At 42.3% G+C, this 25589-nt stretch overlaps 1 protein-coding gene across 4 annotated transcripts; it reads right to left on the reverse strand.

Moving 5' to 3' along the window:
• Positions 1 to 212: 212 nt before the first annotated feature.
• Positions 213 to 25521, reverse strand: pum2 (pumilio RNA-binding family member 2). 4 transcript variants are annotated; one of them, XM_080791612.1, is made up of 23 exons: positions 25388 to 25521; positions 21320 to 21683; positions 18242 to 18310; positions 17468 to 17573; positions 14859 to 15046; positions 14589 to 14761; positions 13821 to 14175; positions 13638 to 13731; positions 13329 to 13436; positions 12699 to 12844; positions 11397 to 11517; positions 10213 to 10353; positions 9391 to 9693; positions 8998 to 9225; positions 8260 to 8527; positions 7754 to 7883; positions 7408 to 7542; positions 6351 to 6488; positions 6127 to 6252; positions 5718 to 5789; positions 4586 to 4707; positions 4051 to 4243; positions 213 to 2802 (listed from the first exon to the last, which is right to left on the reverse strand). In XM_080791612.1, exons 2-23 carry the CDS (start codon positions 21668 to 21670, stop codon positions 2671 to 2673), a joined length of 3699 nt encoding a protein of 1232 aa, XP_080647738.1. In that variant the 5' UTR covers positions 21671 to 21683; positions 25388 to 25521; the 3' UTR covers positions 213 to 2670. The 4 variants fall into 4 exon arrangements, with proteins under 4 accessions (XP_080647738.1, XP_080647740.1, XP_080647739.1 ...); XM_080791614.1 differs by lacking the exon at positions 25388 to 25521 and adding an exon at positions 23296 to 23452 and having other exon boundaries at positions 12699 to 12835; XM_080791613.1 differs by lacking the exon at positions 25388 to 25521 and adding an exon at positions 23296 to 23452 and having other exon boundaries at positions 7414 to 7542.
• Between the last annotated feature and the right edge of the window lie 68 nt (positions 25522 to 25589).

The raw sequence follows: 25589 nt of genomic DNA on the forward strand, positions 1-25589 counted from the left end.
ATTTAATGTTTGTTTTACATCACCATTATATCCCCTAATCATAGCAACACGAGTTAGACTTCAATATATTAGCACCCCTCACTTCAAACGGGTGTGATTTTTATTAATTTGGGTTTGCTATATATTTCACCACATTGTGACATAAGGATGAAGACTACTCAGACAACTTCACCATACACACATTTCAAATAAAGCACAGCACACTCATCAAATGTTAGAAGAACAGTTTAATCATACATAGTCACAATTCTGCTTCCAAAAATGAGTTCTTTTTCTTCATCTAACATCTGGAAATGTACATAAGGCCACCTGAAAATGTACATGACTTTGACAGTGTGACAAAACTCATATGTTCATATTTATATAATTGACAATATTTTACATTGCTTTTGCTTACAAGGTAGCAGCTGTTTCAAAATACAGCGCTCTTCTGTACAAAAATAATTCTCGTCATATCCTGTGAAGATTCCATGGTAGCAGAGGACTGAAATGCAGCCTCGTTTTAAGTACAGAGCATTGGTGGACTTTTCCTTTTCTTATTTTTTTTTCTTTTAAACTGTCACACATAATAAAGACTATAAACAGAGGATGTTACAGCTCCAGTACAAATAGAGGGCTGGCCTTTCCCCATTACAGATTAAAAACAAAAATCATGCCAGATTGTGAAGCCATAAAAAGTTCTTTTTTTAAAATGCTTGATCAAATAAACTGTATACATTATATTCAGGGGGAAGGAGTGATGAATATACACACATCAAAATGCACATTTGCCTTATTTTTCTCCCCCCTCCCCCCACTCCCCGCCCCCAAAGTGTAAAAGACATCCCATTTACAGCGTCAACGTTTACAAATGTACAACTGTACAGACGAAATAAAAGCATCACTACAAATTTAGCAAGGCCTGTCAAACACCACAACTAGACATTTCATTTATAAACTAATAAACTTACACTTATTAACTGCACATATACTACATGTATTCTACAATTATTCATATGAAGCAAAAAAAAAAGCCATCACTACTAGCACTACAGGTGAATTGTATAGCTTTTGATAGCCCCACCAACCTCCACTGACACACTTACATACCCAATCTAAAGGGGGATAATTATATATATATATTAAAAAAAAAAAATCACAGAACCAGAAGAGATTCCTGCAAGATCCGTTTCTTTCACTTTTTTCTTTCAGATGTACAAACCTGGGATAAGCACTTCTCAACCACTATATCCTGCTACTCAGCTCATACAGGCGGTGGGGGTACCATCACTGCTGCAAGCCCCCGTACCCAAAAGCAACAATTTACTTGTACATAAAGATGCTATACATTGCTAAACTACTTCTATGCAAGAGATGATATTCAGTACATAAAGATACCATGTTCTAGGGCAGTGTTCATCTCAAAACTACAAGACAGGTAAGATGTTGCACAAAACATGATAAAGAAAAAAATCATTCCAAGTTTTAAAACAACTTGCCACAGCATGCCAATGCATAAACCCAGTCCCACCCACTACCCTCCCCCCAAGAAGCCCCCACTACGGTCATTTCTTTTTAAGATTACACCAGGTTACACACCTGCTATACAACCAAACCTCATGCTCTGCTACAAAGAGTTCTATTGATGGTTGCTCTTTACCTGGCATAAGCCCAGAGCGACCACTGGATTTAGATTAAGACAGCCATGTTGAGGCTCAGTGGAAACATTGCTGTCAATCTGTACTGCTCAGTACCAACATTTTTCAAATAGTTAAATCACGCAAACTACTGGCTGCTAGTCAACAGGGTTAAGGGCAGAGTAAAGAGGAGGGGATTTAAAAGGAGAAAAAGGCAACAAAAAGCCATCATTGGACGACACTACCCAAAACTAAAGCACGGCTCTGTGACAAGCACACAAACGGGTCTTGAGGACCTACACAGTAAAATCCGGAGTGTTAATTTAACTCTGAAAGTGTAAAAATGTACTGTGTAGGGATGCCTAAATCATTGATACAAGACACAGTAATCATCTGAATAGACAGATGAGGAGCTTCTATCTAGCCATACTACATAGTGCTATTCAAAAAGAACCAATCAGCTGCTTTGGCATGGGCACCACACTGACTGTGCATGGGTTAACATAAAAGGTCAAATATTCAAATGCCTGGCTTTTAGTTAGAATAGCTGATACAAGTCTGGGTACAAAAACAAGTGGAAATCATTTTTCTTAAAAGGATCACTCAGTTTGGCCATATAAAGTCACTTGCTGGTGTAATTGTAAGAATTGCAAATTGCAGCAAATGTGTATATTTTTTCTACAGAGAATTTACAAGGTAAAAAAACTAAATGTACAAGATTAATATGAAAACCAGTCAGTTACATCAATTACATAATAAACAATGGGTTTGTGCTTTACCCAGGAAACACGGCCTGCGGGCTGTGTGTCCTCTGGTGACCATGCAAAGGGAACTGCACTAGGGGACACACAGTGGCAGGGGTCAGACGTCACAGCATTCGTAGGCGAAAAATTTAATCATCTTTTTTTGGTAATTCCCCAAAAATGGGACAACAGAGGGTGTTATGGTGAACCCCTATGGCTAAGGGAGCATCTCTTACAGAAAATGGGGCAAAAGAGGGGGGATTATGAAGGAGGGCTCCAACTGTGGAATTGTTTAGGGGTCGCCAGGAGGATTACATGAGGCCATTTGTGGGGCCGCCGATTGGGCCCAGATCAGAGCCACTCTTCATGTAGTACTTTTCTAGCTTGGCCAGAATGTGCTTCCCATAGGTGTACTTGCGTAAGGTGGCGATATGAGGCCGAATCTGAAAAGGAAGAGAGGGCAAAGTTAAGCAAGCTCAAAGTCATTCTCGTAAATAAAAAATAAAAAAACATGACAGACTGCCAGACTGGCCAATATAGACTTTCTTTTGAAGAACAATAATTGATAGCAAAAATATTGAATATGAACTTTTCATGGATTTTTTTTTTTAATTGGATGTTGATTTAAATTGAACAGAACAGTATCGTCTTTTATTTCTTAACTTAAAGACTTAAAGAATTTGAGGCGATGCAGAATAGATCAAGGTAACAACAGACTGCATCGCAATGTGTCATATTTCCTGCCTTGAATATCCAATTATTGACACGTGACAACCTATATAGTGTTTGGGAAACAGCCGGCTTGGCTATGGTCAAAGGTGCAGGCTATCTCAAATACAGACTTCTGTGGACTCTTCATCAACCACATAAATCTTGTGTATTAGCTGTCAAAAGATGTAAAGATGTCTGGGTTATCACAGAGTTGAAAGTTAGCAGCGGACTGGCCTCATGCTTTTTTCTATGCATGAGGAAGAGCCCAAGCTGCTTCTTTTCACCTGAAAGGGGAGAGTTTCCCCGGCCGGACGTAGCGCGTGGAAGGAACACGTTATTCCGACCAGTTCCATACAGTAGGTAGTTTAGAGACCAGGATTACTGCATGTTTTTTGTGAGGGTACCTACCCTAGGAGATACAGGGATAACATGCAAACTCCACACAGAAAGGCCCTTTCGCCAACCACCCCTAGGGTATGGGCACTGATGACGCGAACACGCCCTCAGCGGGAATCGAACCCAGGACCTTCTAGCTGTGAGGTGACAGCACTACCGACTGTTCCACCGCCCCCCTACTTGCCATATGCTTAAATGTTTTATAAGACCATCGATTAATCTGCGATAGCTCATTTTGGAAAAGCCGGGGTTTAACGAGACACTGTCGTCTCATTAAACCCAGCTAACCCAACCTAATCAACATCACCACGGTAAATGCTCCATATCACTGTAAACGCTAATGTTAATGTTCACTGCATGAGTTACATACCGTAAATCCTTTATTTTGGCGTATAAGATTTGAACCACGGTGCGGGGCGCAGAGGCGTTTTTCTTTTTTTTTCACTCTGGCTTTTTCAGGTTTTCAGGCCTAACATTATGGTAATTATTAGGGTTGGGCCGAGCCTCTGGCTGACCCAGTTAGGGTAGGGCCGGGCCTTCATTTTCAGGCCTTATAACACACACACACACACACACACCCCTACCTTGTGCATGATGATTTTGCGCTGAGCTGGTTCTGCCATGTCAATCATCCTCTGGACAACATAGTTGGCATACTGGTCCTTCATCATGGTGTACAGGGCACTATGGGGGCCATCTTTCTGACAGCAAACCTCATCTATCAGTAGGGCCCTCTCTGCACGCGAAGAGTGGATCACGCATTTTTCAACCACATTACTGAGGTTGACAGAGACAGAGAAGGGAGGTCCATTAAACATACAACATACAAGTTGATTATTGAGCTCCAGATTGTAGGCGTTGGCCTACTCAAGCTTTCATGTTCTGCAGGCCCAGATAAGATATTATGAGGCCAGTTTACTTCTGTCTATCATTTATTTATGTTGTCATCATCGTTTGAGTATCCGTTTATAAACAATACAATAAATGAGTTTCCTCTGTCACATGTAAGAATATGCTATGCTTACAACGATGACACACATTCTTTGTAGAAAAATACGGCCCACCAGAGAGGTGGTTTTCGTGAACCTGCCTGGTAAATACTGTTATAATTTGGCATACCTTGCAAATTTGTGTTGGCTCAAGACAAGGACCTTCCCGCGAACTTCAGCAACAATCTTGCTTTTGTCCTCTGGCCTGCCGTGCTCCAACACATGCTGGATTACGTAGTTGCCGTACTGATCCTACAGGGGGTGACACAGAGGCATCAGGCGTGAGGCATCAGTGATTTGGGTGTGTGACATTCATGTATCAAGAGAGAACAAGCCTGACACCCCTTTGTCTCATTGCTGTTCATGCACTACTCCCCAAACTCATCGGTCCAAATTGATGTGAAATCATCATGCATTGCTAGTGAGAGCTATGTGTGCACGATAGCCCCATGTGTAGTTGTAACATTATCACTGCAGAAGGTCAGACAAAACAGACGCTGCTGGTCTAGGCTTATATTGCAAACTAGGCAAAAACAACAAATAGAATCTTTGCCCCTTCAGGTAAACAGTTATGGGTGTGATTTTAGTGAATAACTTACACCTGAAGCAGTGTAGCAGTAGACACAAAATAAATTAACAAAACGTCAACTCACCTGTCCAGGTAATACATAATACCACTCTTGAATTGAGATACAGTATCTTAGAAACATTTTCAATGTAGTTATAGTTGCATTCCATTTGGACCAATGTGAATGATTTGCCTTGTAATCAATTTCCTGTCAATCTGCTTTGATGGAAATGTCTGGAAAATGACTCAAGGTCAAGTTAAACTAATGAGAGCAGCGTTTTTAGTGCTCCAATGTATCAAAACGCTCCTGGCTTGCTTCTTCCTAGCAATTACAGCTACATTTACGAGGACAACAGCAAAACAGATTGATCAGGGGAGACACTTTAGGCCCAAAACGTAAGATTGTTGGAGAGCAGAGAAGCGAGTGCGGTGTCAATAGTCTGTGGGAAGAGGCAGCCTCATTGTTTTGTTTTTTAAGGCAAAGCAAGAAGGGAAAGAGTAGGAAGAGGGAGGAGGCGGCGAGGAGAGGAGGAGGAGGAAAGGATGGATTTTGAAGTGAGTTAGAAGCCCTGCAGACCTTGGGGAGCTGGAGACGTTGCTACGGGTTAGGACAGACATACAGGAAGTGATACAGGAAGGAAAAAGGGGAAGAGAGACAGGGACATCCGCGAAGAGGGAGGCAAATTGCTCTGACCTTGAACAGTGCATCGCTGGACACTGTATAATATGTTTTGGGTGTCATCTCCAATGATACGCCTTGATATTTCTAGATGGAATAGGTGGAGGGGGAGGAGGGGGGTGGATGTTTCAATAGTCAAGTCATAGGTCAATTGTCATGACAGTTGGCAGTAGAATTACATCATCTTTAAATTATCCTTACACATTTATTCTAGCAGACAAAATACTAGACAGCAAACAATGACACATTAAAAAAACACCATGAAATGCAAAAAATAGAAAAAAGGAGACATGGAGACATGCACATACACAAGACGAGCATAATTTACAAATCCACTCATGTCTGGGGAGACATGAGTGCTACATGGCATTTGTGGCTTTGAGGGCCTGGAGATGAGAGCAGACGCTAGCAAGGACATGCTTACCTGGCCAAGCTGTTCAGAGTGCTGATGCAGTTCCTCGAGGATGGGCAGCGTCTGCTCCTGGGTGCAATGCTCCAAAATCCTCTGGATTACCCTGCAGCCGTAAGGGTGTGTTGAGAGTACAAACACCTAGGAAATAATTTTTAAACCGATGTCAGCTTTGTCTGGACTGGTAAGATTAGGCATTAAGATGACATATTAAGCATCAATCATAACAAGGTCCCCACCTGTCCCTGGAAGGCATCGATAATGAACTGTAGGGCCTGAGGCTGGACACACTCTATGCACTTCTGCACAACGTGGTTGCCATTCTGGTCCTTCACACACTTGAGCACATGGCCGTCCAACTCACGGACGATGTCACTCTGAAATGGAAATGGGATGTGTGGATGTTGCCGGAATTATTGGGATTGCATAAAGGGTATTCAAGGGAATAATGCCCGTCTGTTTCAGCCTTTATCCAGGGCATTTTTCCTCGCAGTCAAACACAGGCTTGCCATATACATACTATGGTCTATGGCCGACATGACATAAAATTGGTTCATATTTTCCAGTCAAAAAACAGTAAGTAAAGGTTGTAGTTTTCACATTCACAGAATCAAAGTTCTTAGCGTATTGTAGTGGTGTAGACACCCTGATCACATCACTGTCCAGTCAATGACAGTAAAGCATACTCTCGTGTTTAAACACAATGAAGGCTATACTGTCAAATTGTGTCAATACACAATACATTAAACAGTGTCCAATTCAGTACATGCTGTCAGTAGGCCGTAAACACTGTACTAGCAGTTACATAATAGAGGCGGTGATACCAATTACGTTCATAGTCGTTTTATCTTTTCAGCAAGCAACACACTAGTCTTACTATATATATATATATATATATAAGGCTTTTACAACACACTGTATGATTTATGTTGTGATGAGTCGTTGACAAAAGCCACAAACTACAAATGACTAAATATATTGATAAAATAGGGGAGAAGAGAGCCTAGAACTTTTTTCCAGGGAAATTAAAAACGATAATAATACAAATAGGTTAGGTCAAAACCCACTTGCCAATCCGAGTAATATTCGTTTTACTTGCCTTGGGCAACGTGTCAGAGATGCAGAGAATACAACAAATATTTTTGACATAACGCAGAGAATTCGGTTTTCATGTCCGCAATCAACGTTAGCCCCTACAACAAAGATTTTGACATAATATTGGAAATTGTGTCCCTTTAAAGCTAAACCGGTTATTTATATATTTTGGAAAACAAAAGGAAGTGAAAGCTCACTTACAATTACCTGCTGGTCAGAAGAGATGGACTCCAAGGCTTTCTGGATCACCCGACAACCGTACATCTGCAGAGCTAAGGGCAGGACGTGTCCACGGATACGTGTGGCTAAGGCCAGCTTCTGATCAGCACTCCCAAACTGTGGGACAGAACATCAGAGTGCATTGCTTCAGACTGGATGATACTTTTTAATCATATTCATAAAAACATATTACCTTATTTGAAAGTTTCTCGCAAAATCCTTAATTATAATGACGATTAGGTAAGTGGAAATCAACACCTTAAGAGAAATCTTAAAGATAAAAACCTAATAGTTGAATGCAAACAGGCACTGATCTAGAACTTCTAACCTCAAAGAACTTCTGGATTACGTAATTCCCAAACACATCCGTCATCAGCTGGTATGCTGCCTGTAGAATCTCTCCAAACACCATCTGCCTCTCAGCCGGAGTAGCTCTCTCCAGCTTCTGTTGTATAAACCTAGCAGAAAAGGACAAGATCAGTAGAGTACAACAGTACAGGTACAGGAATTATCAAATGAGAATTCATTAACTATGCCTTGCTCTGAAGACTGCTCTGGATGAGGGGAGAATCATGCTCTCAGTAGCAGACTAAAGTTAGTTTTTAGTCTGCTTTGGAATTAGTATGTTGACCACATAATTGCAACATACCCAGTTTGATAATTCTTTTTTAAAGACAAGACATATTTGAAACAGTTCCAATTTATCTTGAAATGAGATATTTAAAAAAACTATTTTTTTAAACACAAGCTAATATGGCAAGAATACGCAAACAAAAAGCACAACAAATCCTCGTGATTTTGACAGCGTGTGCAGAAGGTGCGTCCTCCACCAACCTGGATCCGTGCTGATCCTGAGAGAACTCCACCATGTGTCCCGGCAGGTCACGGAGCTGGAGGTTGGGGAAGCGGTTGTTGCGGAAATCTTCCAGCAGGCGGCTACGACCGGAGGGCATAACGTCAGAGCGGCTGTATCGTGGGCGAGATGGAGGAAACAGCTGGCTGCTGGAGTTGAACAGGCTGGATGTGCTGCCGGCGCTGCGGTACTTAGCCTCAGCTCCCGGCGCTGCAGAGATGTAGCGCCCGCTGCCGTTCGTCAGGCCACCTGGTATTGACAAGAGAAATGTAGCAACCGGACATCCTGCTGGGAGATGTCCTAAGACCAATTTGTTTTTCTGTAGGCTTATGCTAGTTGAAATGTGTCACTTTTTGGCTACCCTTTCTAGATACACATGAGAAGTACAGCTATCGTAATTGACGATATTCACACCGCGGCCATCTTGCCAGCAAATAGCTCATAATATGTCTACGGTGGATTCTTATGAAACAAAACTTTACAGATTGAAAGAGGATAATTCAAGCTTTCTGTACAGCTGCAATGTTCGTGAGTTTGATGTTGTTTAATACAATTAGATAGGACTTTTCTGTTTGGATGAATGGGCTGTCTATGGGAACATACTTAGCACCTTGCTGGCAAGATGGCCACGGTCTCAATATCGTCAATAGTTCTTGGAGCAAAGATTTATTTAAATTCAAGGGAATAACATGCCAATGAATAACAGGAGACCATCTTACCTAGGTGAAGGCTAGAGGAGGACCCATGTGAGGAAGGCAGGGAAGGTGGGGGGGTGAGTGGGGAATGGCCTGGTGTCAGGCCAATGGGGCTGGGGGAGGAAGAGTAGCCCAGGCTGTTGTAAAAAGGCTGACCAATGGGAGTTAGACTGCTGCCACCTCGCTTGTACAGGTCAGAACTGGCCAACAGGGAATCCCTGCGAGATACACCGCTACTGTTGGAGCTGGACACTGCAAAAGAAAAAAAGAGCAAGGAAAGAAAAGAAACAGTCTGTTCAAATTCAAATACGTAAATACAAAGGCCCAGAAAGAGGTTTAGATTTCAAAACAACTAAATTGTGAAAGCAATTGGGGACACAACGTTAAGAAAGAGAGAGAAGAGTTTTAATCACTAACCAGAGGAGCCAAAGCCCCCGAGAGCAGAGCCAAGACCAACGCCAAGGGAGCCCCCAGTGTTACTGAAGCCTAGAGAGGAGCTGGGTGGCGGGGCTGCAGAGGTGTGGGAGAACAGGGAGCTGCTCTGGGAGGTGGCGGGGACTGAGCCAGAGCCATAGAACGAGCTGGAGGGCATGCCGCTGCTGGCCTGCTGCTGCTGCTGTTGCTGCTGCTGCTGCTGTTGCTGCTGAGGCATGGATCGATACAGCCCATTGGCTTGACCGGACATGTTGTTTCCAGAGCCAGACGCCGATGCTGCGGCCGCTAGCAGAGGGACGGTGAGGAGAAAGAAGAGGTGGTTGGAGGCAAAGCTGTGGTTAAACCAGGAGAATGTGGTCCAGTACAGCACAGAGTAATTGACAAATAGGGAAATTGGCTTTTTAGCATTTGCATGTATATGTAAAAAGGGCTAGGGGAGATTTTGCCCAAGCACAGTCAAGCCACACTGTTACTAGATTGCCTGACTCTTAATTCACTTTAAGGTTTGGTTACTAATACGATGCCATGGCTCTGTGCACAACTGTAGCCCAGAGTTTACCGAAGGTGGCATACCTGGTTTCCTGTTAAAGTTGTCCAATTGCTTAATTTGAAGCTATTGAACTTAAAACAAATTTAAAACAGGAAACGGGCATGCAAAGTTTTGGGAACCCGGGACTACAGTTATGCACAGAGCCTATTGGAAAGTAATTTAAATTCAGTGCAAGCTTTACATCTGGTCACAATAAAGTAAAAATGTACGGGAAACACCCACAATATATCTACATTGTGAGGTAGCATGCTCACCAGCCTGTGCTGCAGCAGGGTTGATGAGGAGTGGGGTTTGAACCAGTCGGACAGGTCCACCCAGGCCTGTACGTGCCCCGGGGCCCATCACAAGGTTTCCACTCTGGTCATAGTATGCTGCAGGGGCCAACACTTGATAACCTAGGAAGATTAAGAAAGAGAGTTTGGGGAGATTATAATCTGAGTTGTGTTCAAGAACATTGTGCACTGTTTACTAAAAGTGCTCGTTGCCACAAGCACTTTTAGTAAACACTGGTTACTTGCATCATATTTAGTGGCTGTGGTGTTTCGTGCCAAACACTACCATTATAATTTAATCTCAAAAGGTGTTTTTTGTTTTTTTATTAGATTATCTTATTTTCCTTTGCATTATTTTTCTCACAACAAGAACAATAATGTTGGTTATGATATGTTATTGTTATCAGTCTTGCAGACCTTGCCATACTAGTATTTTGCCACTTGACAAATCACCATTTGATTCAAAACAAAGCCTTGCTGAAAATACACTTGATTGAGATTTCATTCAGTAAACAATTAACACAGCTGTGTAATTATTGCTCAGGGAAACTACATAACCAGAGAAACATCTGTCCATTCATTATTGTTTTAATTATTAGTAGAATTATTTTTCCTCTAGTGTACAGCTGACAGGATGTTGACACGGCTCAAGAACCGCCGCTCCCTTCCAGCAGCACAGAGTCAGAGACTTAATTGCCGTTTATTCTGTGCGCAGTGCAAGTACGGTGCACGTGCACTGGTGCAGTAGAAGTGTGAGTAACTGTGACTAAATGAAAACCTTTATTATTAGAGGTAAACATGGAATGAGTACACATACGGGCTGCTGGGGCCCGGCTTCAATCAAAGTATAGAAGATATTGAACCGATGGAAAGTTGACAATAGCTTAGCTTATGACTAAATAATAACTACATTGGATCCATTGGAACATATGTTTTTTTTTCTTTTCCTCAATTTCTGAAAAGTAAGGGTTTTGGACAAGTTTTTCACCCACCAGCAACGATATGAACAGCCAGTGTTTCTTGGGCTGACAATACATTAAGATTACCGCAATAGTATAGTTTGAGTGTTTGTTTTATTTAGATAACCAAAACTGCATAAAAATAGTTAAATGCACTGATGCTCAGTGTAGTTGATGGCTGCCCTGTTGGAATATTAGTGAACTGACCTGACATGCCTGCGTAAGCCAAGGCTGGGTTAGCAGCAGCTGCTGCTGCAAGGGACTCCTGTTGACTCTGCTGACCCTGACCAGGTGTAAGGGGGCGTTGGTTGTTCCCTGTGCGCATCACCTAGAAAGAGATGCAAGGTTATTTATGATACTGGCTGGCACAATATAGCATGTTCTTGTATGGACACAATATCTGAAATGGGATTTGTGAAGATTTATAATTAATCTACTTAAAGATAAAATAAAGCCCACTAAAATCCAGTGTTTCAATGAGCTGAAAATCTTCTACATTCTACTAAACAACAATTGGAATGTCTGCAACTCGGGATCTCGTATTGTGACTATTATGCACATGATTAAATTCAGATTTTGACGTGAATATCAAACCCCAGGCCAGCTATTGTTTACTCACATTGCACAAATGCTATGTTCAACTAGAGACAGATGACAATCCCTTCGCTTCCATTGTCAAAGGTGTGAGAGAGGTTTTTCTTTTAAAATATTCAAAAAGGTTTACTCTGTAAAATTAAGTCCCTTCATTCAAACAACTAACTCTGACTGGGGAGGGAAATAGGTGGGTTATCACAGTACACCCAGACCTAGGCGACAAGGCGCGACAAAGAAAATCCCTCATGGCAGGAGTCTCTTCCTGGATTTTAGCAAGGAAGCTTAGAGAAGGAAGTGTCATGGTCACGTGACTGTGCTGCGCTATGACACTTTCATGGGAGCCAAATCTCACACTGGAAGTTACATGAATAAAAGCAGTGAATGGAGCAAGCTTGACCAGCTCATAACAAACATTATTTATGAACCATTGAGACCTGTGTCATATAAATCGGTTCAGGCATATAAAAGAAGACATATCACAGTTTGTTTTCTAATCTGTTTTCGATGTGCACAGTACATAATTTTTGTTTCTGTTCCGGGGGTATTGCGAGATTTGGCTGCCAGACAGGAAATGGTGGACAGTCTTGCGATATTTGGCACGTTCAGAAACATACTTTTTGCTCTTTAGATACCTCTATAAAATGAAACAGTGTACACATCGAAAAGCAACACAGCAATTTTTTGTCGCGCCTTGTCGCCTAGGTCTGGGTGTACCGTTATTGCTCCGAGTCTAATGATCATACATCTGGAATTCCAGATGTGAAAGAAAATGAAACTCAAATCAATCCATTTGTCTGACATTTTTTAATATCTAAATTACCATTAGTAGGAGATCTCCTCCAATCTTCTGATAGTACGAGAGGTTAGCTTTCATTCAAATAAAACAGACAAATAACCAACTACTTTAACATCTACCTGCTGTTGGCCAGGTCCTTGTCCCTGATTGGATGCTTGTTGATTAGCTGAGTGATTGGCATTAGCTGCAGCCTGCTGTTGGAAGAGGTTGGCCGGGTACACACCCCAGGGAACACCATAGTACTGCGGTGGAACCACTGTAGGCCCTTAGGGAAGACATTAAGTTATACATATATGATCGCTAAAATAATTTAAAAGAAAATAGTAATCTAACAGGGGTCTCACAAATATCCATTTATCAGCTTGTGTTCCAGTTCCAATTTTGTCTACTCGTTTGTTCATCACATCCAATTTCACTTGTTCCTATAAGAGTTTCTGATCAGATATTTAACAAAAATCTCACCTGTGTGAAGTGATGGGTACTCTTATCATACATCACATTTTGTGCTCAACCAAGCAAATCATCACAAATGTCATTCAGGCCAATCACTTTTAGGGTCTCCACTTTTCTGGCCTCACTTTTATCTTCAATATGTACTTTGCTCAGCCAATCAAAGCATCGCTATGGGGTGATCAGCCAATCACAAGGCAATATTTGTGTTCACACTAACTCGGAAAGCTGGGCATAGGAGGAGCCCCTCAAAGAATATTTTATTACTTTAAAGCCTGAATGCAATGGGGCGAGCTAACCTGCAAGTGTGGCTGCCGCTGCTAACCCAGCAGCAGTGTAGGGGTCAGTTCCAGGTGGGGCAGCGGACATGATGTAAGGGTTTGGCACAAAAGCAGGAGCAAGGCCAGCTGGGTAATAGAAGAATAAAAATCAGTAATAATCAATAATCAGAATAATCAGTTCAGGTGAAGAATAAAACAAATACCAGTTCAGGTTTAAATAATGACAGTAAATGTATGCTGCCCACTATTCAACTCGATTCCTACAAAGCAATTGTATCAAAATTACACACACAAACCTAACCATCATAGCCATGCATGTAAACATACCGAGGTGCTGCTGCTGGGCTGCAGCAAGCGCATATTGTTGTTGCTGGGCAGCAGTGAGCTGCTGAACAGTCAAATGATTTGATCTCTGGAACAACTGCAATGAAAAAACAATCAAAATAATTCATGTAAGCTGAACAGGCTGAACCATTGGAACCCCTAGTTAGATGTTACAATTCAACAAACCTGCTGCTGGGAGTTGTAGTCAAACAGGCCCACAGGGGTCCCAGAGGAGTCCACCTGGATCTGGTTTCCAGCATAGTCAAACTGCAGGGACTCGACGCCAGCTTGTTGCTCCATACCCCCCATGTTCTGGGCCTCCTGGTTCTGGAAGTCCTCAGTAGGGGCCTTATTCTGGGCAGGATTTTGTTGCTGGAGGGCATGGGGGTGGGGGTGGTGCTGGGGGTGGTGCTGGGGGTGTTGGTGTTGGTGTTGGTGCTGGTGCGGGTGGTGCTGGCCCATCATCTCTAAACCAGCTTGGCTGGGGCCCATTCTCTCTACAGCCTCAGTGGGGGAAGCTTGGCGACTTCCAGGGGTTGGACTGGAGGAGCAAGAAAGTGTTCAAGCACGATCCCTCATGTTTCATTAATTTAGTATAGACCTCTGTCTGTCCCACATACAGGGCTGCTAACCTCAAAGCTTTTCAGTGGCTGAATATCCATGGGAAATGTGACCACACAGCTATACACAGTTAATTATAAATATTTAGACATTTATCTATAAATATTTTGACATTGAAACACTTAGATGGTTGGAAGTCCACTCCATTCCGATTAATTTGCATCACATACCGTTTTCTTAATGGCATGTAGCCTACTTTTTTTAGACTAACATTCCTCATTGTTATGGTTTGTTCTATTTCAACCTCAGAATTAGAGCGGTGCTGCCCTCTCCCAATGTGTGGCTTTGCGTGTAGGTATGTATGAGCAAATATGTGCAAAAAAGATAACATACTTAAAGTCTTTGCAGTCTCTGTCCATGCCATTGAGCAGGCCTCTTCCGTTCGCTTTAGAAGCATCGCTTTCCTCTCCCACCTTCATCTCTTGGCTTTTGTCCTCCTCAAAAGGAGATACCTTCTCTTGGGTGTCACTCTTTTCTCTACCATCCGGGTCAGCATCTCCTCCACCCTGTGAGCAAAGAATGTAAGTTCCGGACTACCACTAGTAAAATCCAAGACCAACTGATTGCACTACAGTATGTGTCCCTGGAAAGAAATAAACTTACATAACCACCATTCCTGTAGCGGCCATCCATTTTGTCTCCAGGAGAAGAGCTCAGGACATACTCCACCATGCTCACTCCCAGTCCTCCTCCTTCAGAGCGAGGTGACAGAACAGAGTTTGCATCTCCGTTCCCGTGGAAACTCTGGCCTGGTCGCCGCTGCACCATGATTGGCTGGGACACTGAATGATCTGAATGACAATTTGGTGGAGGGATTATTAAATTATCGCATAATTATGCACATACACGTCTCAGCAACACAAAGGCTTGAGTTTATAATTTGGTCAAACCACAGTAATAACTGTGGAATAAAGTAATGCTTTAGTATGGCTTTACTGGTGCCAACAAGAACAAGACTGTTTGGTGTTGGCCCCTTCCCACTGGATCCTATTATGACAAAGTATACTATAAGAGCCAAATGGTTCTGGTTGTGCAGTATTCAGCAGGCTACAAATATATTGCACAAACCACCTCAAAAGAAAAAGCACAGTCAAACAGTGAGTGAGTGAGTGAGTGGGGTTCCCAGTGAGTGCATCAGCTACAACTAGTAGCCACTTTGAACTTGACCAAAAACAATGAAGTCTATTGAAGGCATACAATTATAAATTATTTTCAACCCATTTGATTTAAAGAACCCCCAGTTTGGAATGCATTAGGCCAGGGGTTTTCAACAGGTGGTCCGTGGACCACTGGTGGGCCGTGGAAGTATTGTGCGTGGTCCCTGATCATTCATTTAGTAATGTAGGATTTGTTGACTTTTAAACTGAACTGAATGACCTGGTGACCTATGATATGATGACCGTCCAATGTGTCCGTGTAGTCATGTACTGACAAGTTGGAAGTCAAGAAATTCAACAGAAAAAGGGAGTTAGAATCTCAAAAGGGGGAAGTGCACCGGATTGTCTGGTCAGGTCATTATTATAAGGAAATTATTATTAGTCGTCATCAATGGACCATTGGTTGAGAAACAGTGGGATGTATACACGTACAGTACAGTACATATGGGATACACAACAGTGGTCCCCAGGTTTGGGGAACACTGTTGTGGTCCTCAGTCATGTCTCATGTCTACGACTCCAAACTACACAATCTGCACCTACATGAAATGCGCACCAGTGCAACTAAACCTTTCCATTAGTAAAGAATAAATCACGTGGACGACTACAGGCAAGATTTGGGCTAAAGTTCATATTTATGATATGAAAACCATGCTCATGACTTAAACAATGTTCACTGTTTCGAAGCGTGTTAAACTCGTTGGACCTCGGCAGCATTAGGCGAGTGGTGTTATCTCATTCTGGCTAACGTAGTGCTACGGTGAAGAGAGACGTCCCCACACTGTAGCTCTGATAAAAGGTTGACTGTGCAATTATTAAGTACATCTTGCACTTTTCTCTTTACGGTTATTTATTTTGCGCTGCACCAGCGACTACTGGATCTGCAACATATTCCTACACACGATTGTCGTCAATTAAAATATGCAGCCTGCTGTCTCATGTACTTCAGATTCATTGCTTTTAAATGTTTAAAAATATTCATATGGCCCTGTTGCACTTCAGTATGTAATGTGCTCTAAATCAGCACTGAAAGTTTCTGTAACGCTTGCAATTGTAGCCTTCAAAAAAGGTCACATTTCTACATAAATACGAATCGTCGACAAGTCGCATTAAACTCCCGACTCCGATTGGACTAGATAAATCCTGTTGGCGAGTGAATTCTGGGACGGGTGGATGCTGTCTGAAGCACACTGCTGACTGATCAGCTCCCATTAAAAGTCCGGAGAGGCAGCGGGCAGTATACGGTTACATGGGCGATTCACATCCAGGTGTTTATATTGGATGGAATTTGGAACGTCCAATCTGTTAGGTAGAGAATGTTATAACTTCTAAAATTGGGGTGGTTGAGACATTTCTACTGAGACATTTGATGGTGTCAAAGGTCATGTCTTACCTAGACACAGGATCTGACAAATATTAAAGGTATTCCCTGAGCAAGTCTTATCTCTGAGCACTAATATCTCAATGGTATAAAAAAAGGGGGGGAAAAAGAAGAAAAAGGACTTGCCCAGGAAACGGGGTGTAGAAGAGGGAGGAAGGAAGGTTAAGGGCAACACATACAGGCTGCAAACAGCACACGTCAAAACAACCGCCTACATTACTTTCAATGGACCTATCCCACACCGGAGGTGGCAGACGCATGCTCATGCCTCGCCCGGCGCTCTGATGCGCCACTGTTCTATTTCCAGGCTTTGCCGTGCAGTGAAAGTGATTTTGTTTTTACTACAAAGCTGGTAGCCGTGCAGCAGCGCCCCGTTGGTGCTTATGGCCGGCACTTCATGCGCGTCTCTGCTACGCTACGCAGCCTCTATGTGTTCCTCAAGTTGATAGTGCAGCTTTAATAGAATAACCACATTTTATTTAGTAAACGTTTAGTAGGGGCAGCACCTTTCATCCATATATCTGCCCACATCTCTAATTGGGACATGGATTTTTTTTCAAAGCAGCAGATGTTGGACTGTTTGCGGCCGTTTCCCAGCCGTTTAGTTTAGAAGGTCACAAGACATAACGGGAGGCAGAGATTTCCAATCGTACACAAACATAAGTGACACTCACGGGATGTTCCCCATGCATTGTCCCTCCACTCCTCTCCAAGAAGCATCCCTTTCCTTCCATCCTTGGCCAATTCATCAGAATCCCAGAGCTTCTTTGCTGGCAGAAGCTATAAGAAAAAGAAAAACAAATCAGAATCCTAATGATACTCTAGTGCTGCAGATGTTAAAGGATTGGTTTAAATAAATGATCACTAGAGTGCAAATATGTTTACAAATATGAAATACTGTGTGAAAGCCCACCTGAAATAAGATCTAAGCTTAGTGCCATGGAACGGAGATCTCCGTCTTTTAATGTTTTATATTGATTAAGGTTGGTCGCGGTCGTAAGCCAGTCTCCGACCCGAGATTCAAGATGGCCATTGACTCATTGTCCGTTTACGTTTTTCCCGTGCTTTTAACTCGGATTCTAATCCACAATTATAATCAAAATTTGCTTTATTTACGGCCGATTCCGGCCGCGTAGCTGACCGTGGTTACAAAATGTATGTTTCGGGTGACTGAGAAATGTGATTATATAGATTTAACTTCTGGTTCACAGACCTGGGGTCAGTTATTCCCCTTGAATAATCAACAGCTGAAAAGACCTCTACACCCCGAATTAAGGAATTATTATCCATGAGGGCCGAAAACGGCATTTGATGAGGTGAAATTGACTGTCAACCGGCAGAAGTGAATATATGGAAAATAAATGTCTCTCCTTGTGAAATCCATGATCTTGACAAAGATTGAAAAGTTAAAAAGTGAAAGTCCACACACACACACAAAAAGCCCTTACCTCTCCCATGCCTCTGGACTCCAAAGCAAGAGCTTGAAAGTCATAGTTCATCCCATCAACCTCACGGACCTGAGATCAGCATAGGGGAAACATATTATTATATACAACATTATAATTAAGACATCAGAATTAGTGGTAGGATGTTAGGCAGTAAATTCAACTTAAGGCAGGGCTCAGGATAGTCCCTTTTGGAACCCTCGGTTACCTTTTCTGAATTTTGGACGGCGGTACCCTAGCTAGCCGGTACCCTCGCTGGTTATTCCACTCTCCATAGGACGCAGCTTTACCTACCGTCTGTTCACGGAGAGCCGCACGGTTGCTTGAGACTTGGTGAGATGTTTCAAAGATGCATACAACAGCTTTAGGAGACCACGGAAACTTGTGCGAAACGGCGCTAATCGGCGATGCCGTTAAGTATTTCTAATCTTTTTTTTTTTGTTTTGCTTCGCTGAAATTCTCTCTTCCTCACGTCCCATGTCCCGCCTCCAGTATTATAAACATCCTGCATGTACGCGGTCGGCCAATCAGAGGCAGTAACTAGGACGTGCAGCTAGCCAGTCTCGGGTCGGGAGGCGGTACAATGGGAAGTCAACAAGGAAGTCACTGAAGAGAGAGAGAGACGTTCAGCGAAGCAAAATTTCAACAATTAGCACCGTTTCACACACGTTTCTGTGGTCTCCTAAAGCTGTTGTATGCATCTTTGAAACATCTCACCAACACTCAAGTGACCACGCAGGTCTCCGTGAACAGACAGTAGGTAAAGCTGCGTCCTATGGAGAGTGGAATAACCAGCGAGGGACCCTAGGGTACCGCCGTCCAAAATTCAGAAAAAGGTAACCGAGGGTCCCAAAAGGAGCTAGGCTCAGGTGTGCACCAATTTTGGACGCACATCCCAAAAATGGGGATGCAACTAAACAGTTTCATGGCACCAGTCCACCTTACATTTAGAAGATCTGGATTCTGTCTAGGTGTGTCTATGTGTGGGTGGACCTAAATGATATGCTGGTGCACCTATACGAAAACATTAGGTACAACTTGAACCAACTAAAAAGGAGCCCTGCAGCACAGCACACACCACTGAAATTCTGTGTTGTACACCTTTTATAGAGTATATCACAAATAAACGTATGTGTAAGATGTACAGACGTTTGTTGTTCATGTTAGAGGATAAACCGATCAGCCTGACATCACATTAGATTCTTTCAGACATTTAGAACTGGAACAGCGATGTTCATCATACTAATCAGTCTAACACCAATGGCCAATGGTTTCTACTAAGCGTAGGCTCAACTGTCCATTGATCCCTGTGGGGAAAATGGTTCTCTGCATTTGAACTATTCTAACAATTATGATCAGTGGGCACTGGGCAGCCACCTAGCAGTGCTCATGGAGCAGTTAGTGGTTTGGTGTCTTGCTCAAGCTAACTTCGACACAAAGCCAGGAGGGGTCAGGGTCCGAACCACAGCAGTGACTCCAACTAGTGAGACACCGTCGCCTATACTACACACATGTGGGTGCCGGAAGCACCCACATGAAAGGTGCTGTCGCAGTGAGGTCAGTGAGATGCCGGAAGCAAACTTCCCCATTAGTTTCCACCATAGGGATTTTATTATTAGCCATAATGTCGTAACAATTCATGTTACACTTACCGCTAGGTTCCTGGTTGTAAAATGATTTTATATGCTCCTGTAGAAACCCCATGTACTTTATGTATGGTATCACTGTAGTTTTAGCAAAAACATGTTTTATTTGCGTTCTCACAGAGAAGTACTGCATCACCCATAATGCTAAAGTCTAACATCCGGTGATGTCGATGTCTGATTGGTAGAGGTTTTAGTTTTGTCAGCCTGTTTACAGTGAAAGAAAAAAAATAAGAAAATCTAATATGATGCGCTATTTTAAAGATGAAGACAAGAGTGAAAATCACTACTTGTCAGGCATGTCTTTCGTTTAATTGTGTGTTCGCCTATTCTCACATGCTAGCCTGTCAATTACAGTAAACATATGACAGTTTAACATTTTAATAAAGATTATAAACTAGTAGTTGTATGCTTGAAATTAGTCAAGAGCGAGCAACTACATAGTTTATGTCTTGACCGTTACATTTGCACTATCAGAGACGCACACCGACTGTGTTTTTCTCCCCCCCACTGAGAGCTCTTCTGCCCGGTATGATCAAGGAGGAGCTCCTGCTAGGAAAGACGAGCCGCATGTTTGCTACTGCGTGGCTTATTTCTACCTATAATGTTTTTACATACATATTTTAGCGTGCCGATTATGTTTAAAATTAGCAATACACTGTCTGGATGTCATCTTGAATGCGATTAAAAACAGTAGTTCTGTAATCAAAAATCAGCTGTGTTTGGAGGATATGGGAATCGAACAGGTGAATGAAATCAAGATTCATTTTTAATCATGCGGGCCTCGACACGTCAGGTATCACGTTTTCATTCAAAGGAAGTAATTAAAATTGTATTTTAATGGGCTTTTGATATAAAAATACACAAAAATAGAAATGTCCCCATTGTGTTGGCATCTATTGTTAGGTATGCCCATTATGATGACCACGGGTATGCTCTGAAAGTGTGAAAAACACTTCATTTCACTATGTCTTCAACACCCTGAGCGCACAGGACGAAGTTCTCTGCACTTTCAATTAGTAGCGCCCAGCACTCAGGACGGAGATTGATCAAAAGGACGGAGATTATTGATATCATAACCGATCGCATCTGTGGAATCTGTAAGTGGGACTGCATTATTCAGATTCAGTTGTCACAACATGCTGCATATCAATAACTGTATATTAAAGATATGATGCTGTGGTCTTGTCAACATTTACTGTGATACAGCAACTGCTCATACAGCCCACTTTGTCCTTTAACAGTTATAACACAATGTTTGAGAAATACATATTTTTGCTGTCAATCATGGGTGGATTATTTATGAATTTAATCTGTCAGTGAATGAGATAACTCATTGGATCCCACACTTGATGCATCTTGAAATAGCTACCAATCCTTCCATCTGGCCTGCAATAAATTGTTAGTCAGGTGTGAAATCTTTAACAAACATTTGTACCTGATCAACGTGATTGCCATCTCCAGTTGGCCAGCGGTGCTTGCTGGGTACACAGCCTCCAAGTTGTTCCCCTGGTTGCCTCTGAAAGAAGTAGCCCACAGTGGCATCGTCCTGAGATCGCCCACTCAGTGGAGGCTGTGGGGTCCCTGGGGTAGGGTTGACGCCCCTGTCCATACCCTGTAAATGTGGTCCTACAGGTGCTTGTCCAGCTCCCCCAACTGTAGCTAGAGGTCCTCCTCCATGAACTCGGACACCCCCAGTTTCAGGAGCACCATTTGCATGCAGCATCCCACCTCTTGTCTCCTGCCAGCCCACGTCATTCATACCTAGGATGCTGCATGGAACGCTCATTCCACGGGAAAGCCTAAATGAAACAGACAAAGAGGTTTAGCCGACACATTTTTATAATGTAGAAAATGATTTGGCCTCATGAACTTTGAACATGCTATCTCTATTCTGGGCATGCCATTACATAGGCTAAATTTGTTAGAAAGAAAATAGCAGATCTACAAGCTTGCAACATCAATCATGAGTTTGTACATCATCTATTTTGACAATGTAACAACAGGGCATAAGTCGTTAAAGCATTAAGGTATTTTTATTTTCTTTGTCCAAAAATACATTTTCTATGCCAGGGCCAGGCCCAATGTTCTCCTTTTCATATCTTTAAGCCTGGACATGCTTTCGCTTCACTTATTGATTTGTTAGATTGCATAGAATGTTTACAGCAAAGGCGAAAATCGGTCAGTTTTTACTATGTCAAGAGAACGTCGTTCATCGGTGAAACCCTTTCCTTGACGGGATCTGACTAATCCCCGGGACATTCAACCATCAACCCGTGCCACGAACCCCATATTTTGGCACCGTTGTTGACATGGTTCTGGTGTCTCCATTTTTAATACATAATATTCCTGAATGGTATGATTAGTTGTTATTTTGATCGCTGCAAAGCTAGCAGGGTAGGCTGTGGTTACGCGAGTACTACTAGGAGCGAAGACAAAAACAAGTGGCTGTCAATTATGATGCCTCAAATGAAATTAGCCTACATTTAACTGATGAACCTATAAAGTAATGGTCGTCGATGATCGTTGATCGGCCAGAAATTTTGCTAATACTTCACAGCAGAGCTTGAGACTCGTGTACAGATGTCTGTGATCATTGTTTTTTTGCCCTGTTCCTGCAAATGGACGCGTTCCAGCCCTAAACATGCTAGCTAGCTAACACGTTAGCTCATCTAGGAGGTCCGCATTCTCCCTATCCCAGTTAGCATTGTGGTCACTTTGACTACATGTAACAGATATAAATAACCGGTGCTATTTGCTTTACAGTAAAGTAATTTGGTGTTAACCAAGTTGACCAGGTTTACTTATATAGGGCGCACGGTTAGCCATAGCCAGCTGTAATGTAAGCAGTTAGCAGGCCTCTTATTCTTTCATGTTTATTATTACCAGTGAGACAGACAGACCAATTTAAGCCTACTTGTTGTGAATGTCCAACTGCGCTCCATTTCTATCTTACATGTGAACTAACCAGTCGGGTCGGCTAGCAAAGACACCTGACTAGTTAGCAAAAGCAAGCCTCTGTTGCTAAGTTACAGGCTTTTTCATTTATATACTTGGTCGCTCGACAAAAACATGACATGTTTTCGCCAAAAAGCACACGTTTTAAAGTGTAAAGGGTGTCGACGTGACGCTGCAAAACACCTTTTTCGGCTAAAAAATTGGTCGTTTTTTTGTCGAGCGAGACGTTCCTGCGACGAGTATGAAACAAACCACGAGCTTAAACATCAAGCAAACACTCTGTGGCTAAAACAACATGGCCCCTCTCCAGGTCCCAAACACAGGGGCCTAAACCGCTAAACAAAAGGGGAAATACACACTGACACACACACACCAAGGAAATCATCATGTTCTAAATAACTGGTCTGCAAACGTGCTGTAGCTATTCGATTTGTGTGTTTAATACGAGATACTCACTGACACGCTGTCGTGTTAGGGTCTATCTATGCTTGTTGCACAGTCAAGCCCCAAAATCTGTCTTGTTTTGTTTCCGTGGAGGAGAGCGGTGATTTAGCAGCAAGGTTTTGAACGTGTAGCCTCCAAAGCTAACAGTTTGCATACGCTACTAACGCTAGTGCCCCTGCCCCCTCCCACCTAGTATATTTTACAGTATAATCTCGCGTAGCCAGACCTCGGACTCTATTGGAGACTTGTGTCCCGTCTCCAACTACAGCAGCCGCGCGAGAGTACAGTAATTAATTAATGAAGGGTATAACGTGAACGACGTAGACTTGCGCAGGACAATTTCCGAAATTATTTGACCACAGGGAACATCTAGTTTGATTATAAAAAGCACAAAAATAACAGATTTAATTGTTTCTTTGTTTTTATAATGTGTCCATTATACAAGTAAAAGCAGCATCTCACTAAATACTGGTAGCTGTGAGCTATATTAGTACATCCGTTTATGGATGCTGCAGTCACATTGCTGCTTCAAAACAGTTATAGCAATATGCGTGAATATATGAATAGGGCGGGCATTTGTCTTTAACGACACAAATAGGCATTTGAGGTGGGGGGGTTGGGTGAATACGTATTGCCTTCAGTCTTCTGTACTCTGTACTGTAGCCTATATGAAACTGGATTTCCCACAATAAAGTAGAATCAATAAAGGTCTGTCTGTCTGTCTGTCTGTCATCATCATCACGCCGTTTGGCCTTGTGGAGCTGATCTGGGGTCGGTAGCTGGGAGGGTATTCGGCAAAATCATCAAGATTGTCCACTTGGGGACAAGTTTTTGATATTGGCATGCTTTTCAAAAACCATCGCAAACGAGTTGGGCTCGCACCTTGAATGATTAATAGAATAACAATTGTAATGGATTCTGTTAGGCCTATACTAGGCTACTTGGGTATGCTAAATAAAGTTCTGGAAACCAATGATTTTTTTTTGTGTCCACGATGGCTGCCAAATACTATAATAATGGGATTTAATTTGTAAACAATCAAAACAATTATGCACACAAGGTTAGATTTTTTTGGCATGGTGTTGGGTATGGTTATAAAGGTCTTTGAAAACCATCACAAACGCGTTGGGCTCGCCCCCTAGTGGTCTGTTTGCAATGAATCCTAGATCAGTAGTTCATGGTTGAAACCCCAAATAATTGATAGAAAATACTTTTCAATGGATACCGTCACTATATTGGGTATGCTAAATAACATTAAAATCAGACCAGTCTGAAGCGAGTGGTGCAACAACACCCCCTATTGGTAGGCTACTCTAAACATATATAGGGACATAGGTTAGGACATAGCGACAGGGACGTTGCTGTTCCTTGGAGTGGTTGCACCACTCAAAAATAAGACCAGTCTGAAGTGAGTGGTGAAACAGCGCCCCTGTTGGTACTATAAACATAGGGACAGATGTTCCTTGGAGTGGTTGCACCACTCAAAAATACATATGGAAATCTAACCTCTGGAAAGGCATCATTTTCAAGATGGCTCCCAGTTTATATGCATTTTTAGGCCACCACGGACACCATCTTTAAAATGATGCCTTTCCAGAACTTAAATTATCCTACATTTTACTAGCCTATGTTATTTAGCATACCCAATATAGTAACAGAATCCATTGAAAAATCTCATATGTAAATTATTTGGGGGTTTCAAGTTTCAACCATAATACTGATTTTTACCGGTATGGTATCTAATATTGGATTCATTGCAAACAGACCAGACAGATTTTGAAAACCTTGTGCCCATTTTTTTAATGATAATTAAAGTTTTTTAATATAGTTTTAGTGTGTTACTATTGCGTAATAAAAACATAACAAAAGATAGCATTAATTTAGTTTGGTAAACACATCATTCAGTTAGTTATCCTTTATTTCTTTTATGTCTGTATTTTCAGCTTTTGTTGTGCTTTGGTTTAGCTTTCGTTTTGGTTAACTATAATGAATAATGACCTTATTTCCAAGAAATGACACTGAAATTCACCTCCGCCTGACATTCCACCACACTGTCAACAGACAGAGCCTGTGGCATGAACCCTCATCCACAGCTAATTCTCACCTGAAATGGTAAATCAATCGAGTCTTCCCTTTGCAAGATGCTTGTCGAAAGCAAGACAAAACATGTTAAACTTGTCACCAAGTGCACGATTTTCACGAATCCCCCCCCCCAGCTACGGTTGGTTTGGTTGGTCGTAGTACATTGCCCTCCTCTACATCATGGGGAAATGTTGAGGTCCAATCACCTCCCCCTTTACAAAAAG

The sequence above is a fragment of the Protomyctophum bolini genome (genome assembly GCF_963924005.1).
Source record: "Protomyctophum bolini genome assembly, chromosome: 19".
Classification (NCBI taxonomy): Eukaryota; Metazoa; Chordata; class Actinopteri; order Myctophiformes; family Myctophidae; genus Protomyctophum; species Protomyctophum bolini.

What these genes read in the sequence shown, in the direction of transcription:
- pum2 (XM_080791612.1), bottom strand. Translation starts at nt 21,670, where the DNA reads ATGAGCGTTCCATGCAGCATCCTAGGTATGAATGACGTGGGCTGGCAG. An exon ending in AGTCCAGAGGCATGGGAGAG is followed by an intron (nt 17,574 to 18,241) that starts GTAAGGGCTTTT and finishes TTTTTCTTATAG; the next exon opens with CTTCTGCCAGCAAAGAAGCT. An exon ending in AAGGACCTGGCCAACAGCAG is followed by an intron (nt 11,518 to 12,698) that starts GTAGATGTTAAA and finishes ATCTCTTTCTAG; the next exon opens with GTGATGCGCACAGGGAACAA.